Source organism: Bos mutus, chromosome 7 (assembly GCF_027580195.1).
Source record: "Bos mutus isolate GX-2022 chromosome 7, NWIPB_WYAK_1.1, whole genome shotgun sequence".
NCBI lineage: Eukaryota > Metazoa > Chordata > Mammalia > Artiodactyla > Bovidae > Bos > Bos mutus.
In genome coordinates, this window is record NC_091623.1 from 82,053,766 (window position 1) to 82,071,557 (window position 17,792).

The window sequence follows — 17,792 nt, forward strand, 5'->3', positions numbered from 1 at the left end:
AACATTCTGAAGAATTTCATAGTGGAAATAATCACAGTTGGAAATAAACCATTGGGCAGATTTCAGTAATGTCTTCAATGGAACACAAATGAAAATGAATAGTTTGTCAAGCATATTAGGAAGTGATCTTATTTTTGCAAAATGTTTTCCTTACCTAACTTGATTCTAATACATAATTGATCAAAATCTATTGTTTATGAAAGTTTGGAAAGGTTCTAAGAGGACCTACAGACAGACATACATAGACTTTTGAAAATTAATAGCTTCTGATTAGTAAAACTTTTCTTAATTTGGATAATGGAAATTTTAACTTTTTATTAAGCCAAAAAACATGAAACATCATTTGTTTAAAATTCTCTTTTGTCACTGAATGACCAAAAAAGGAAATAAGTCAAATATATTAGGGTCTTCTTTTTTCCCTCTTTAAGTTAAAATTTTAAATTGTATTTAAAGAATCATATCTTATAAAATCCTGGAAGGTTTTGGTGATAATGATGATGATGATTTCAGGGAAATGAATCAATTACCTATGATTTTAAAGTGTAATTATTCAGTAGTTTTGGTATCTTGCCATGGAGGATACCAGCCCAGCCTAGCAGAAAAGTGCAATATGTACAGTATACTTTGACATTTTAAAAGTTATACTCCATAACCATTTTGAAATGCTGGGCAAATGTTTTTAAAAATTGCATTTAATTCAGTTAATCAGGCATTTTGAAAGCTAATTGGATGAAAACTGTAATATGGTTGAAATTTGCTAACACTTTTGTTATTTTTACTGTGAAGTTTTTATATGACGTACACACTCTAGTTTATTTTTGTGTCTCAGTGTGGACTTACAGATTTACTACAGGAATCCTGAGCCAGGAACACAGTCAGGTTTCAGGCCAGTTAGATACTGGCTGTTCTTAATTCTCATCTGAGTGTAGGACTTCAGACTAAATGTTAAGTCAGTGGGACTTTGCTGTCTGTAGAAGTTACTAAATTACATGATAGTTTTTTTTCTCAGACTTGAAAGAGTGATAAAATTTGGAGTCATAGGATATTTTTGTACAATTTAAGGATTAAAAATTTTTATAATTCAATTGTGAATAATGGATTATTAAATGTTGACTTCCTAGTATAAAACTACAAGAATAAAAATACATTCTCCAGCTTAAAAAAAAATGTCCTTGTGATGAGGAATCAGGATTTACTTTTAATAACTTTCGTATGTAACATACATCAATATTAATTCCATTAATATTTATCATGTTTTACCTGGGAATCCCACGGACAGAAGAGCCTGGCAGGCTACAGACCATGGGGCTGCAAAGAGTCAGACCATACTTAGGAACTACAACAACAGCAACAGCAACAAACATGATTTCCCTAGTACTATTTATCTTATAATGAGAATTTATACCTTCTGATTGCATTCACTTAATTTTATGTCTCTAGTAACCACAAATCTGACGTCTTTGCTATGAGTTTGCTTGACTGTTTGTCTAAAGTGTAACTGAGCTACTGTACTATTGTAATCCCTGTTACACAACATAATGACTTGATATTTCTGCACATTTCAAAATGACCACCATGATATGTCTAGTTTTGATTTGTCACCATATATTATGTAGTTATTGACCACGTCCCCTACATTATAAATTTCACACCGTGATTGATTTATTTTACAACTAATTTTTATTTTATACTTCTTACTGTCCTTCAGGTATTTCTTTTCTTCCCTATATTCTTCTCTCTGGCACACCCCCAGTTTATTCTCTGTATCTATGATTTCAGGTTTGTTTGTTTGTTTGATATATGTGTTCCTTTTTTTTTTTTTAGATCCATAACTGAGTGAAATTATACAGTATTTATCTTTCCTGTCTGACTTATTTCACTCAACATAATACATTCTAAGTCCATCCATGTGCTGCAAATGGCAAATTTTTATAATTTTTTTAATGGCTGAGTGGCATTTACATATATATATATATAATATTTTTTCTATTCATTATCTATTAATGCACACTTAGGCTGCCTCCATATCTTGGATACTGTGAATAATGTTGCAATGAATATAGGGGTGCACGTATCTTTTTAATTCAGATAAATAACAAGGTGGGGGATTGCTGGATGTAAAGGTAGTTCTATTTTAATTTGTTGAGGAATCTCCATACTGTTTTCCATGCTGGCTGCACCAATTTACAATCACACCTTAGTGCCAGAGTCTTCCCTTTTATCCACATCCTTCTGAGCAGTTGTTTGTTGTCTTTCTGCCTAAAGCCATTCTGACACTCTGACAACTGTGTGGTGAAGATTCATTATGGTTTGGATTTACATTTCCCTGATGACTAGTGATACTAAACATCATTTCATATGGCTGTTGGTTAACTGTTTATCTTCTTTGGAAAAAATGTCTATTCAAGTCCTCTGTCTGTTAAAAAGGAGAGATTAAAATATATCTGACAGGAATAGCATATGAGTTGGGAGTGCAACTCCCATTAATTAATGGAATTAATCAATTAAAATGGATTAATTAATTAATGGAATATCCCATTAATGAAATATGCAACTCATATTCCAGACATCCTGGAATGTGAAGTCAAGTAGGCCTTATGAAACATCACTATGAACAAAGCTAGTGGAGGTGATGGAATTCCAGTTGAGCTATTACAAATCCTAAAAGATGATGGTGTTAAACGTGCTTCATTCAATATGCCAGCAAATTTGGAAAACCCAGCAGTGGTCACAGGACTGGAAAAGTCAGTTTGCATTCCAATCCCAAAGAAAGGTAATGCCAAAGAATGCTCAAACTACTGCACAATTGCACTCATCTCACACACTAGTAAAGTAATGCTTAAAATTCTCCAAGCCAGGCTTCAGCAGTACATGAATCGTGAACTTCCAGATGTTCAAGCTGGATTTAGAAAAGACAGAGGAACCAGAGATCAAATTGCGAACATCTGCTGGATCATCGAAAAAGCAAGAGAGTTCCAGAAAAACATCTACTTCTGCTTTATTGACTATGCCAAAGCCTTTGACTGTGTGGATCACAACAAATTGTGGAAAATTCTTCAAGAGATGGGAATATCAAACTACCTTACCTGCCTTCTGAGAAATATGTATGCAGCTCAAGAAGCAACAGTTAGAACCAGACATGGAACAACAAACTGGTTCCAAATGGGAAAGGAGTATGTCAAGGCTGTATAGTGTCACCTTGCATATTTAATCTCTATGCAGGGGTTTCCATGATAGCTCAATTGGTAAAAAAAAAAATCTGCCTGCAATGTAGGAGACCCCAGCTCAATTCCTGGGTCAGGAAGATCGGCTGGAGAATGGATAGGCTAACCTCTCCAATATTCTTGGGCTTCCGTTGTGGCTCAGCTGGTAAAGAATCCACCTGCAATGCAGGAGACCTGGGTTTGATCCCGGGGTTGGGATGACCCCCTGGAGACGGGAAAGTCTACCCACTCCAGTATTCTGGCCTGGAGAATTCCTTGGACTGTATAGTCTGTGGGGTTGCAAAGAGTCGGACATGACTGAGAGACTTTACTTTCATTCTCACACAGAGTACATCATGTGAAATGCTGGGCTGGATGAAGCACAAGCTGGAATCAAGATTGCTGGGAGAAATATCAATAATCTCAGATATGCAGATGACACCACCTTTATGGCAGAAAGCTAAGAAAAACTAAAGAGCCTCTTGATGAAAGTCAAAGAGGAGAGTGAAAAATTTGCCTTAAAACTCAACATTCAGAAGACTAAGATCATGGCATCTGGTCCCATCACTTCATGTCAAATAGATGGGGAAACAATGGAACCACTGACAGGCTTTCTTTTCTGGGTTCCAAAATCACTGCAGATGGTGACTGCAGCCATGAAATTAAAAGACACTTGCTCCTTGGAAGAAAAGCTATGACCAACCTAGACAGCACATTAAAAAGCAGAGACAACACTTTATTAACAAAGGTATATCTTGTCAGTACCAGTATGGTTTTTCCAGTAGTCATATATGGGTATGAGAGTTGGACTATAAAGAAAGCTGAGTGCAGAAGAATTGATGTTTTTGAACTATGGTGTTGGAGTAGACTCTTGAGACTCCCTTGGATTGCAAGGAGATCCAACCAGTCCATCCTAAAGGATATCAGTCCTGAATATTCATTGGAAGGACTGATGCTGAAGCTGACACTCCAATACTCTGGCCACCTGATGCGAAGAACTGATTTTTTGGGAAAGACCCTGATGCTGGGAAAGATTGAAGGCAGGAGGAGAAGAGGATGACAGAAAATGAGATGGTTGGATGGCATCACCAATTCAATGGACATGAGTTTGAGCAAACTCCAGGAGTTGGTGATGGACAGGGAAGTCTGGCATGCTCATTCCGTGGAGCTACAAAGAGTCAGACACAACTGAGTGACTGAACTGAACTGGGAGTGCAAAAATGAGGTTCATCTATCTTAAAATCCTAACTGCCCTTTGCATAGTGCATAGAAATTTGAGGTAAAAAAAAAAATTAGATCTCAATTACAGGAGAAAAACTTAAAAATTCCAACATATGGAGGCTGAACAACACGCTGCTGAATAACCAACAAATCACAGAAGAAATCAAAAAAGAAATCAAAATTTGCATAGAAACAAATGAAAATGAAAACACAACAACCCAAAACCTGTGGGACACTGTAAAAGCAGTCCTAAGGGGAAAGTTCATAGCAATACAGGCATACCTCAAGAAACAAGAAAAAAGTCAAATAAATAACCTAACTCTACACCTAAAGCAACTAGAAAAGGAAGAAATGAAGAACCCCAGGGTTAATAAAAGGAAAGAAATCTTAAAAATTAGGGCAAAATAAATGCAAAAGAAACAAAAGAGACCATAGCAAAAATCAACAAAGCCAAAAGCTGGTTCTTTGAAAGGATAAATAAAATTGACAAACCACTAGCCAGACTCATCAAGAAACAAAGGGAAAAAAATCAAATCAATAAAATTAGAAATGAAAAAGGAGAGATCACAACAGACAACACAGAAATACAAAGGATCATAAGAGACTACTATCAGCAATTATATGCCAATAAAATGGACAACGTGGAGGAAATGGACAAGTTCTTAGAAAAGTACAACTTTCTAAGACTGGACCAGGAAGAAAGAGACAATCTTAACAGATGCATCACAAGCATGGAAATTGAAACTGTAATCAGAAAACTTCCAGCAAAAAAAAGCCCAGGTCCAGACAGCTTCACAGCTGAATTCTACCAAAAATTTAGAGAAGAGCTAACACCTATCCTACTCAAACTCTTCCAGAAAATTGCAGAGGAAGGTAAACTTCCAAACTCATTCTATTAGGCCACCATCACCCTAATACCAAAACCTGACAAAGATCCCACACAAAAAAAGAAAACTACAGGCCAATATCACGGATGAACATAAATGCAAAAATCCTTAACAAAATTCTAGCAATCAGAATCCAACAATACATTAAAAAGATCATACACCATGACCAAGTGGGCTTTATCCCAGGGATGCAAGGATTCTTCAATATCCACAAATCAATCAATGTAATACACCACATTAACAAATTGAAAAATAAAAACCATATGATTATCTCAGTAGATGCAGAGAAAGCCTTTGACAAAATTCAACACCCATTTATGATAAAAACTCTCCAGAAAGCAGGAATAGAAGGAACATACCTCAACATAATAAAAGCTATATATGACAAACCCACAGCAAACATTATCCTCAATGGTGAAAAATTGAAAGCATTTCCTCTAAAGTCAGGAACAAGACAAGGGTGCCCACTTTCACCATTACTATTCAACATAGTTTTGTAAGTTTTGGCCACAGCAATCAGAGCAGAAAAAGAAATAAAAGGAATCCAAATTGGAAAAGAAGAAGTAAAACTCTCACTGTTTGCAGATGACATGATCCTTTACATAGAAAACCCTAAAGACTCCACCAGAAAATTACTAGAGCTAATCAATGAACATACTAAAGCTGCAGGATATAAAATCAACACACGGAGATCCCTTGCATTCCTATACACTAATAATGAAAAAACAGAAAGAGAAATTAAGGAAACAATTCCATTCACCATTGCAACGAAAAGAATAAAATACTTAGGAATATATCTACCTAAAGAAACTAAAGACCTATATATAGAAAACTATAAAACACTGGTGAAAGAAATCAAAGAGGACACTAGTAGATGGAGAAATATACCATGTTCATGGATTGGAAGAATCAATATAGTGAAAATGAGTATACTACCCAAAGCAATTTATAGATTCAATGCAATCCCTATCAAGCTACTAACGGTGTTCTTCACAGAACTAGAACAAATAATTTCACAATTTGTATGGAAATACAAAAAACCTCGAATAGCCAAAGTAATCTTGAGAAAGAAGAATGGAAGTGGAGGAATCAACCTGCCTGACTTCAGGCTCTACTACAAAGCCACAGTCATCAAGACAGTATGGTACTGGCACAAAGACAGAAATATAGATCAATGGAACAAAACTGAAAGCCCAGAGATAAATCCACGCACCTATGGACACCTTATCTTTGACAAAGGAGGCAAGAATATACAATGGATTAAAGACAATCTCTTTAACAAGTGGTGCTGGGAAAACTGGTAAACCACTTGTAAAAGAATGAAACTAGAACACTTTCTAACACCATACACAAAAATAAACTCAAAATGGATTAAAGATCTAAATGTAAGACCAGAAACTATAAAACTCCTAGAGGAAAACATAGGCAAGACACTCTCCAACATACATCACAGCAGGATCCTCTATGACCCACCTCCCAGAATACTGGAAATAAAAGCAAAAATAAACAAATGGGACCTAATTAAACTTAAAAGCTTCTGCACAACAAAGGAAATTATAAGACAGCCTTCAGAATGGGAGAAAATAATAGCAAATGAAGCAACTGACAAACAACTAATCTCAAACATATACAAGCAACTCCTACAGCTCAACTCTAGAAAAATAAATGACCCAATCAAAATATGGGCCAAAGAACTAAACAGACATTTCTCCAAAGAAGACATACAGATGGCTAACAAACACATGAAAAGATGCTCAACATCACTCATTGTCAGAGAAATGCAAATCAAAACCACAATGAAGTACCATCTCATACAGGTCAGAATGACTGTCATCAAAAAGTCTACAAACAATAAATGTTGGAGAGGGTGTGGAGAAAAGGGAACCCTCTTACACTGTTGGTGGGAATGCAAATTAGTACAGCCACTATGGAGAACAGTGTGGAAATTCCTTTAAAAACTGGAAACAGAACTGCCTTATGATCCAGCAATCCCACTGCTGGGCATACACACTGAGGAAACCAGAATTGAAAGAGACACGTGTACCCCAGTGTTCATCGCAGCACTGTTTATAATAGCCAGGACATGAAAGTAACCTAGATGTCCATCATCCGATGAATGGATAAGAAAGCTGTGGTACATATACACAATGGAGTATTACTCAGCCATTAAAAAGAATACATTTGAATCAGTTCTAATGAGGTGGATGAAACTGGAGCCTATTATACAGAGTGAAGTAAGCCAGAAGGAAAAACACCAATACAGTATACTAACACATATATATGGAATTTAGAAAGATGGTAACAATAACCCTGTATACGAGACAGCAAAAGAGACATTTATGTATAGAACAGTCTTTTGAACTCTGTGGGAGAGGGAGAGGGTGGGATGATTTGGGAGAATGGCATTGAAACATGTATAATACCATATATGAAATGAGTCACCAGTCCAGGTTCAATGCACGATACTGGATGCTTGGGGCTGGTGCACTGGGACGACCCTGAGGGATGGTATGGGGAGGGAGGAGGGAGGAGGGTTCAAGATGGGGAACACATGTATACCTGTGGTGGATTCATTTTGATATATGGCAAAACCAATACAATATTGTAAAGTTAAAAAATTAAATTAAATTAAAACAAACAAAAAAAATGAGATAAGGTATTTCACACAAAGTAAACCAGAAGAAAGTTGGTTCATTGGACAAATTAGGGAAAATTCATTAATAAATAAAAAGAAAGTCACTTAAACATAATAAAATGTATGATAGCCTGTTAAAATGTTTTATAAACCTAATAAAATATCCCTAAAACACATCAACTGGAGAAGGCTTTGACAACCCCCTCAAGTATTCTTGCCGGGGAAATCCCAAGGACAGAGGAGCCCAGTTAGCACCAATTCATGGGGTTGCAGAGTCAGACTCAACTTAGTGACTAAACACAAAGAAAATATATCAAACAAAACAAAAAACTGCAGAGAGAACAAAGTAGCAGCAGGGGGATTACAACACATTCCCTTCTCTATGATAGACAGAAGAAATAGATAAAAATTAATAAAATTTGAACATCAGAATTCAGAATGAACACATGAGAAACATTACATTCAATGACAAAAGAAAATATAGAATTTCCCAAAAAATGATCACACAAGGCCCATAATATAAGGTGTAAAACACTTCAGAAGATTAAATCTCTGTACTCAGAGTTTGAATTCAGAATGCATTAAAACATAAATAAGAATGTCTCACGTGTTTGTAGATGATAAAATATTATTTTAAATAATATTTGGGCCAAATAAAATATTCACTTATCAGCCCTATAGGATACTTCAAAGGCACCAAGTAAAAGGAAATTTAGAGGCTTAAATATGTATGTTAGACTATTTTTTTTTATTCAATGACTTAAACTTCCTTTTAAAAAAATCATATAGCATTGTATATGATATTTTTTAAAAGGAAGTTTAAGTCATTGAATTAAAAAAATAGTCTAACAAACATGTATATTATCATATGTGAAATAGATCGTCAGTCCACATTCGATGCATGAGACAGGGTGCTCAGGGCTAATGCACTGGGATGACCCTGAGGGATGGGATGGGGAGGGATGTGGGAGGGAGGGTCAGGATGGGGAACACATGTACACCCATGGCTGATTCATGTGATTGTATGGCAAAAAACACCACAATATTGTAAAGTAATTAGCCTCCAACTAAAATAAATTTTTTAAAAAACTAAAAAAAGAAAATATGTCATATAATGGCAAATGTAAACCAAAGACAGTAAAAGAAACAAAACATACAATAAGGCACATCAATAAACTAAATGACAGTTCTTCAAAAAGACAAACAATACTGATAAACTTCTGCTGAAAATGATCAAGAAATAAAAGAGAAACCACAAACAATCATAAACTATTATCAGTAGTATAAACAAGGACATCACTAGGGGAGCCAGAAAATCACATGATACTTACTGATTCTGTGAACTGTTTATTGATTATGGGATATAAGAATTCATACCACCAGGGTACATATACAAAAATAGCAGCATTGTTCATAACTGCTAAAAAAATGAAGACAATATATGTATTCATCAGCACAAGAGTGTGTGATTAAAGTATAGTCAGAAAATTCTATTTTATACAACACAGATAATGAATAAATCCATGATTCAACAACATGGATTAATTTTTTAAACATAATAACAAGAGATTCTAAGAGAAAGGCAAAAATACAAGCAACATGATTAATCCATATGTAAACCAAACCAAGTGACATTGTTAGATGTACAAAAACAGGTGATAAATCTGTGAATAAAAACAATGAAATGATTTTTAAATAAAATTCAAAATAATGACTACCTGGCAAGCAGGAGCTGATCTTGAATAAATAGGTTGAGAGCTTCCAGGCACCAGAGTAATTCTCATTCTAGGTTTGGGGGATGGGCCCTGGATGATTCATTTGCAAACATTCCATAAGAGGCATCCTTAAAGTCTTTACACGCTTTTCAATACTATTTTTCTCATTAAAATTTTGTTATAGAAATTATGCAATAGATTGGAAGTATATAGAAGGCTAGAGATTAGGATGGTTTGCTTTATTCTTTGATAACAAATATTGTTCAATTAGTTCAATTAGATGGAATTGTTAAAAAGAAGAAAAGCTGGGGAAAATTTTTAGGAAGACCTTTCAGAAATCTTTCAGATGGTTGTTTATGTAAGTAAGGTATCCCCATACCTCACCCTTGAGGATGGACAACCCCTTTCTCTTAAGTATGCCTGTCTCTATCCTTGCCCTCCTCCAATCTCCAGTTACTCTAATTTTAGAATAAATATTGTAAACATAACATTTATTAATATACTTAATAAATATTTAATTTTATATAAATTAATAGTATATGAACATAATTATTGTGCATAATTTACCCTGCATTTAGAGTAATCAAAAATTGAATGATAAAAATTTTGTATATGTTATGTGTATATGATATTCAAATAATATGCATATAATATGTAAAATATGTGTTCTTACAGTTTCCATGTTCATGCCACTTTACATGCATATTCAATTTGATATTTACAGCTTTCTGAAATTTCCACTGCTTCATTTATACTCATATTTCCTTACAAGCATTTCCTCTTTGGTTTTTTTTTCTTTTTTTAATTTTTTTTATTATTTTTATTTTACTTTACAATATTGTATTGGTTTTGCCATACATCAATATGCATCCGCCATGGGTGCACACATGTTCCCCATCCTGAACCCCCTCCCTCATCCCTCCCCATACCATCCCTCTGGGTCATCCCAGTGCACCAGCACCAGCCCCAAGCATTTCCTCTTTGAAGCGTTCCTTTGTCTCTTTACAAATATATAATCTTTATTTTGGGATCACTGTTCAAATCTGGTGTTCCCTACTAGATGCTGTAGGGCTCTCATAGTTTTTATGACTGGGATCCCAAGTCTGCACAGCTCTCTTCTCTACTAGGAAATAAACCCCTAGATATAAGGCCTTGCATTCTGGCCACTGCTTTGTCCCTCACAAACTTCAGAGTATCTGTAACATTGCAAGTTATCTATAAAGGTTTAATAAATGATTAAATAAACCAAGAGCTTAGGAAGATTTTCAAAGAGTTTAATTAGCAGAATGACACTGATATTAAATGAAAGAACATTGGATAAATACTAGATTTGTGATAAAAAGATAAAATAAATGTTTTACAAGATGGTTTTATGGGTTAACCAAGTACTTACATTGACCTTTCTAACAGAAAGATTTTAAAAGGCCAGCAATACTGTTCTTTAATTCAACATCAGCTCACGAGCTTTTCTCATGTGACAGAATCTACACTGGCTCCTTCATGCTCATGAAGAAGCAGGGCCAGGGCTCTGACATACAGAGTCAGAGCCCGGGGTAAAGCCACGTTCATCCAGTCATACCTAAGAGGGGACAACAGACCCTTGAAGGGAGTGAGCCCTGGACTTAACAAGTGAATTAAATTCAGTTCATATTCAAAGTACCATGGTGATGTTCTGTTGCTAGTTCTATTAGTGGTAGAGAAATCAAGATAGTGGGATGGGGGGGGAGTAATTTGATATTAAAGCTGCTGTGTAGCAAGCTAGGATTTAGCTAGAGGTCTCCTTGATCCTACACACTCTCTCACAGCTCCACCACTTGAAGGCAAATAAAAAGAGTAGAAAATCCAGAGGTGGGAATAGAAATCACAGTTTGCAACAGGTGTTAGGGACTGCCTGTGCATATTACCTCTGTATTTGTCAAGGAACTTGAATAGCAAATTTTGCTTTCCCCATCTCAAAAGTGATTACAAGGCAACTGTTAGGGCTTGGGCAAGTTCACAAATGCCACATAGCTCTTGAGAACTAAAGAGGCAGATTCTGAACTAACTTCAAGACTAATTATTTTTCACTTGATTACATCTAATCACAACAGTCCCCCTATTTGTGGGTAAATTCAAAATCAATATTTCAGTTTTTCTTTGCACTTTGTGTTCCTGGATGACAAATACATAAATCAAATACTCATTTAAAACAAAAATCAAACTGATTGGAAAGATAATATCTAAGACTTATCTAATGATATTGTTAATAATAAGATTAAAATTGTTTAATTGCTAGTGTCAGTTTGGGCAGTTTTGCTTCTTTTATTTATGTAATCACAGCAGTTTCTAAAACTAAAATTTTACCTACCTCTAGATAAAGCTCTCACTTTTTAGATACAGGTTCTTTCCCCTCATTGGTGGAGTTATTTCCATGTTCAGACAAATTCCTTATGTAACACTATAGGAATAATCATAAACAAATAGCAAAAGCATTGAGTTGACATGCCATGTAAAGAATTGACATGCAGCAGGTATGGGGTATGAGAATACCCAATGTCTAACATTTGATAGCAAGATAAAGGTTCTGTTCCAAGTGGTGGTACCTCAACAATTGAGAATCCAAGTCTCCTTCTTGTACGTTAATCAGAGGAAATGTACTTTTTCCTAATTTCACATATTCCCAAAACACTAGACACTTGTATCATTTTGTTCATGAATATAGAAGTTCCTGAAGACTTCATAGTAATTCACTTTTACTGCTATTGTTCAAAATCAAGTCTCATACTAAAATGATTGATAAACTTGGGATGTGAGATGAGATAGAGGGCATTATGTGTAGTTTTCTTTATGTCAGTGTTGACATAAAGGATAAAAGGACTCATATATAAAAGGACCATAAGAATGTTACATTTAATGTGATAAATTAGGATGAATAAACAGGATGGAGGAGAAATGTCACAGGCATAGGAAAGAAGAAAGACATGACTAGACTTAGTTTGGGGGACCGTGTAAACAGCAGACAAATGAAAGCAGAAAAAAGGAAAGGAGGGATAATATAAAAGTTGAAAGAGTCGTGGTCATTCCTAGACTTTCCCCTTTACAACTTTCTCTAGGCTCAGTCCTAATTGCATCCTGCTCCTCAGAGCACCTGTGACATCTTTATTGTGGAAGCTGTAAATGATGGGGTTCAGCACAGGGGTGATGATGGTATAAAAGGCTGACACCATCATGTCCTGCTCAGCTGTGTGGTAGGAATCGGGAAGCATGTAGGTGTAGATGGTGGCACCAAAGAAGAGTAACACTACAGTCATGTGTGAGGAGCAGGTGGCAAAAGCCTTCCTGTGGCCCTTGGCTGAATTAATCCTGTGGATGAGGTGCAGGATGAGGGCATATGAGCTTGAGATAACCACAGTGGGGATGAGGAGCATGAGAATACAACATAGGTACATGAGCATTTTATAGAGGGAGATGTCATAGCAGGAGAGCTTCAGCAATGCAGGAGCCTCACAGAAGAAACTGAGGATTTTTCTGGAATGACAAAAGGGGAAGCTCATGGCTATGGGTGTGAGCAACAAACCATCCACCATTCCTAGGAACCAGCATCCAGACACCAGGCATTCACAGACTCTCTGGTTCATCAGCAGGGGATAATGGAGAGGTCTGCAAATAGCAGCATATCTGTCATAGGCCATGGCAGACAGGAGAAAAGTCTCAGCTCCAGCAAGCGTCAGATAGAAGAACATCTGGATCCCACAACCTGAGGGAGAGATTGTATGATCTCCTGTCACCTGGCCCAGGAGCATCTTGGGCACAGTCACAGATATGTACATGAGGTCCATGAGGGAGAGCTGGCTGATGAAGAAGTACATGGGGGTGTGCAGGCGGGGCTCCAGGTGGACGAGGATGATGAGGAGGGCGTTCCCAGCTAGGGCCATCAGGAAGAAGATGAAGGTCGCAGTGTAGAGGAGGAGGGCATGTTTGGTTTCACCAAAGAGCCCCACAAGGATGAAATCACTTGACGTTTGATTCTGTGAAGTTTGACTCCCTGAGTACATGGTTACAGTTCTCACTGAAGAAGGAAGAGCCATCACTTTTAAAAATTTCATATGCACATACTTTTTAAGATTTTTCCAAAAAAGTACTTAAAACCATTTTTTTTTTAATATGAAATTGTACTGATGTAAAGTCAAATGTTCAAATTTCTGAAAGGCCAGGTTGCACTTTGGCCACAAGTTTTGAGGAGATTATGAAACGGACCTAGGGAGGTGACAACTATACCAACAGACAAGTTGCTTACACTCTGTAAATTACTTACTTTTCCCCCAAACTGAGAATATAAAAGGACTCATCTCATAAGATGATTAGAAAACTAGAGTAGAAAACACACAATAAGTTTTAACACAATATGAATGTAGAGTGAAATCATTCACTAAAGCTTCCACTCCACTTTTGGACACAGTAGACCATCCAGGACTCAGAAACTGAAGTCAAAGCTGGTGCTAATGTCAATGTTAATATTGTTAATTGTACTAATATAAGTTAAGTTTACTGAAATTTGAAATATCATTAAATATTTTTCTCTCATGTTTCAATTAATTCCACTTCCCTCACTAAACATTTCAATTTACTCAACTGTTTCTTGCACAATGAAGCTCCATAAAGCAGAACCACCATGAGTATCAGAGCAGAGACTGCTCAGCCTGTCTGTGGAGAGCAGCTCTAGGTGAAGACCTCATGCAGGACAGAAAGCAAGAGGGGATCAGTCTTATACAATATGGGAGCCAGAAGACGTACAGATTTGGTGCAGGACAGAAGGGTACTCAGTGTGCGGACCTTGTACAGAGCAAAGAGGGCCATCAGGATACAGAGCCGATAAAGGGCAGGAGTCCAGGAATGTCCTGCTTGGTCCCCTTCAAAGCCCCAAGATAACATCTAAGGCATTTAATATATTAAGTTTTATTTAGACAAATGATTTTTACAGGAATTTTTTAAAAAAGTAACATACGTCCTGACTAGCAATTATTTTAGTTTAGAATGAATTGAATAACATTTTTTTCTCATGCCATTTATTCTCCCAAAACAGTGTCTAAAATATTAGATATTTCATGCACAGTGAATGAGTGAGTGATAGGAGTTAATGAGATTGGATGGAGTAGCTGGTTTACCGACACACAAAGCTGCAACCCAATCTTGATCCCTCCAGTCCTGTATCTCAGTTTTCATAGGAAACTAATAAAATTCTCTTGTCTATAAATTATCAGTTTTGTTCAACAACAGCTTTGCCTGAATGTTTCAGTTTTCAACTTTCTGAATTATACTTAACCTAATTATCCTATACTTATTTAAGTTAGGGATAGAGTTCTAGATTATGGAAAGTTCAGGTGCTCAATGAAAGACTTTTTATCAGTCTCAGGGTTAGAGAAATTTGCACACCAGTTTAGAGAAATTTGTAGGGAAAAGTTCACATAATATCTGAAATACATGGATAAGTAAAATGTAATGTAGTGAACTTAGAGCAAAATTTAGAGTTTAGAACTTAGAGCAAAAATAAATAAATAAATAAAAGTGTGTGACTTCAGGAAATCTAAAGTCAGAATTACATTAAGGATAGCAACAGAAATCAGATGTCTTTGCTCCTTACTGTTTGCTCCTTTATGAATTTCTGAGGAAACATGCTAACAAGCCACATCCCAGGAATGAGACAAGCAAAGAATATAGTGCATATACCTTTTAAGTCCTTCCTGTTCCTTCAGAGAGTAAATCTGAGTCACACCAGTGAAGCTGCTTTTACAAGTCCAAAGCCAAGGCAATCATGTTTAAATTCAGGAGAAAAAGTGGGAAAGTTACATCATCAGGTTTTTCACGTTAGGGAATTGGGATAAAATTTTGTTCTTCAGCCCTTCGTAGCATTAAACAAGCATAAAAACTAACAAGACTGGAGAAGCAAGGAGGAATTTTGAAGTTTCGTATTTATTCATATTACCCACACTTGGCATCAGCTCATCCTTGGAACTCTACTTTTTTTAAGGCATTCTCATAATCCACCATTTTGTTTTTTGTTTTTCCATTTACTTTACCAGTTATATTGTATATTTCCACTCATGGTATACATGGGAATTGAATGTGTTTGCCACTTGGGTGCTGCACCTATCAAAAATCAATCTTCCTTTTCCATAAGGATATGGTACATTAAGTTTAAAATATACTACTCAGATTAAAATCACATTTTTCCTTTTTCATGCTTATTTAAAATGTTCTCTCTCTTTGTAAATATAAATCTTAATTTCAGAAAGGAAGTATTTTGGGGAATATAAACAACAAAGTCAGAACTTGACCCAGAACTGATTTAAAACTGTGTTTCTCCCCTCACACATTCTGCGGTCATTCTGTAGTTGCATACTTTGTGTGTGTGACACTGTGCCATCCAGTGATTGCTTCAGATGCTCCACAGTATAACAAATATACTAATACCTGAAGATGTAGGTGTTGTATCTTCAGTTCATATCTCTTCTCCAGATTTAAAAGCCCATTATAGCTTTATATGAAACATTTATTCAAATTGTGTTTTCTAATTGTGTATCTAAGTTCATTAATATGATTCCCAAACTCAAAGAAATCTGAGTTTAAAATGTTATCAGCAACTCAGCTTTCTGATTCCGCTCAGTTTCTTATTTTCATGCAATTGGAATAGCATAGAGGAAGCCAGATGGCAGCAAAAGGGATTTTATAATAGAAAAAACTGGGGGCTTAAACTTGCAGAATTGTTGTTTAAGTATTACCTTTACTTCTAACTGTATAATCTTAGTCATGCCACTAAAATCTCTGGGTGTCAGTTTCTCAGAATCTGAAAACAAAAGAGGCAACATTTATGTACCTCCTATGCTTCTGTGAACCTCAAGACATCTATAGTTCTAATGTGCAAATGTGGTCTAAGCTTTCTCCATGACAGAGTGATCCTCCTTCCCCTTATTCCTAACCTCAAAGGCTCAAAGATTTCCCTTGAAGGTCTGCTGCATCAAACTTAGAATACATAATTCAGAAATGGAAAAAGCCATGAAAAAATAATTAATATTTACCAGTGCTGACTTGGTTCTGGGCACTGTGCTGAACCTTTCTCAGCACATCATGGGTACAAAGACTGAATAATTCATTTCAGGCCCCTGTCTGATCCTCTGGACAAGTAGGTCCAAACACCAGGATTAAGAATCAGCTCTTTACAAGAGCCCATCCTGCCCTCCAACTTTGTTACCCTTAGGTCTCTGGTACCTTCAAATTGAACCCTTCTTGGATCCTTCCTTTCTGTGAACTTAGTCCCTTGGTTTCTGTCTAAATTATAAGAGTTCCTACATGTTCAGCTAAAATGAAAACTTCTGCATTCTCTATCCTCAATCACCAAGAACTCTCACACATTTGAGATATCACAGTGCATCGTTTATACTACGCTCATGGGCTTTATATCACTTATTCCTGTAGTTTAGTTACTTATTTTTAAATTTCAGCAAAAACGCCACACCCAGAGGGATGGTATGGGGAGGGAGGAGGGAGGAGGGTTCAGGATGGGGAACACATGTATACCTGTGGTGGATTCATTTTGATATTTGGCAAAACTAATACAATTATGTTAAGTTTAAAAATAAAATAAAATTAAAAAAAAAAAAAAACAAAACAAAACAAACAAAAAAAAAACTAATTTATAAGTCCACAGAGGGTGGCCAAGTATCCATTGTCTAATATGAGTTTGTGAAAAACAATCTTACTAAATAAACTCATTTTACTTCTTAAAAAAAAAAAAAAATGTGTTTATAATTGAAGTTAAAAATGTAAAAGGTATCTGGATTCTGTGTAGATAAGAAAGTTTAAAACGTGTATACCTGTGGCAGATTCATGTTGATATATGGCAAAACCAATACAATATTGTAAAGTTAAAAAATAAAATAAAATAAATAAAATGTAAAACAAATCTTTTTAAAATTTTATTTATTTTTGGCAACATTGGGTCTTCATTGCTGTGTGCAAAATTTCTCTAGTTGCAGTGAGCAGGGGCTACTTTTTAATTGCACTATGAGGTCTTCTTATTGTGGTGGCTTCCATGTTTGTTGAGCACAGGCTTCAGTAGTTATGGCACATGAGCTTCACTGCCCTGAAGCATGTG

At 35.9% G+C, this 17,792-nt stretch overlaps 1 protein-coding gene across 1 annotated transcript; it reads right to left on the reverse strand.

Annotated features, from left to right (window-relative positions):
- Nucleotides 1-12,723: 12,723 nt before the first annotated feature.
- LOC102276082 (olfactory receptor 2T3) lies at nt 12,724-13,695 on the reverse strand. Its single transcript, XM_005896331.3, has one exon. It carries the CDS (start codon nt 13,693-13,695, stop codon nt 12,724-12,726), a length of 972 nt encoding a protein of 323 aa, XP_005896393.3.
- Between the last annotated feature and the right edge of the window lie 4,097 nt (nt 13,696-17,792).

What these genes read in the sequence shown, in the direction of transcription:
- LOC102276082 (XM_005896331.3), bottom strand. Translation starts at nt 13,695, where the DNA reads ATGTACTCAGGGAGTCAAACTTCACAGAATCAAACGTCAAGTGATTTC.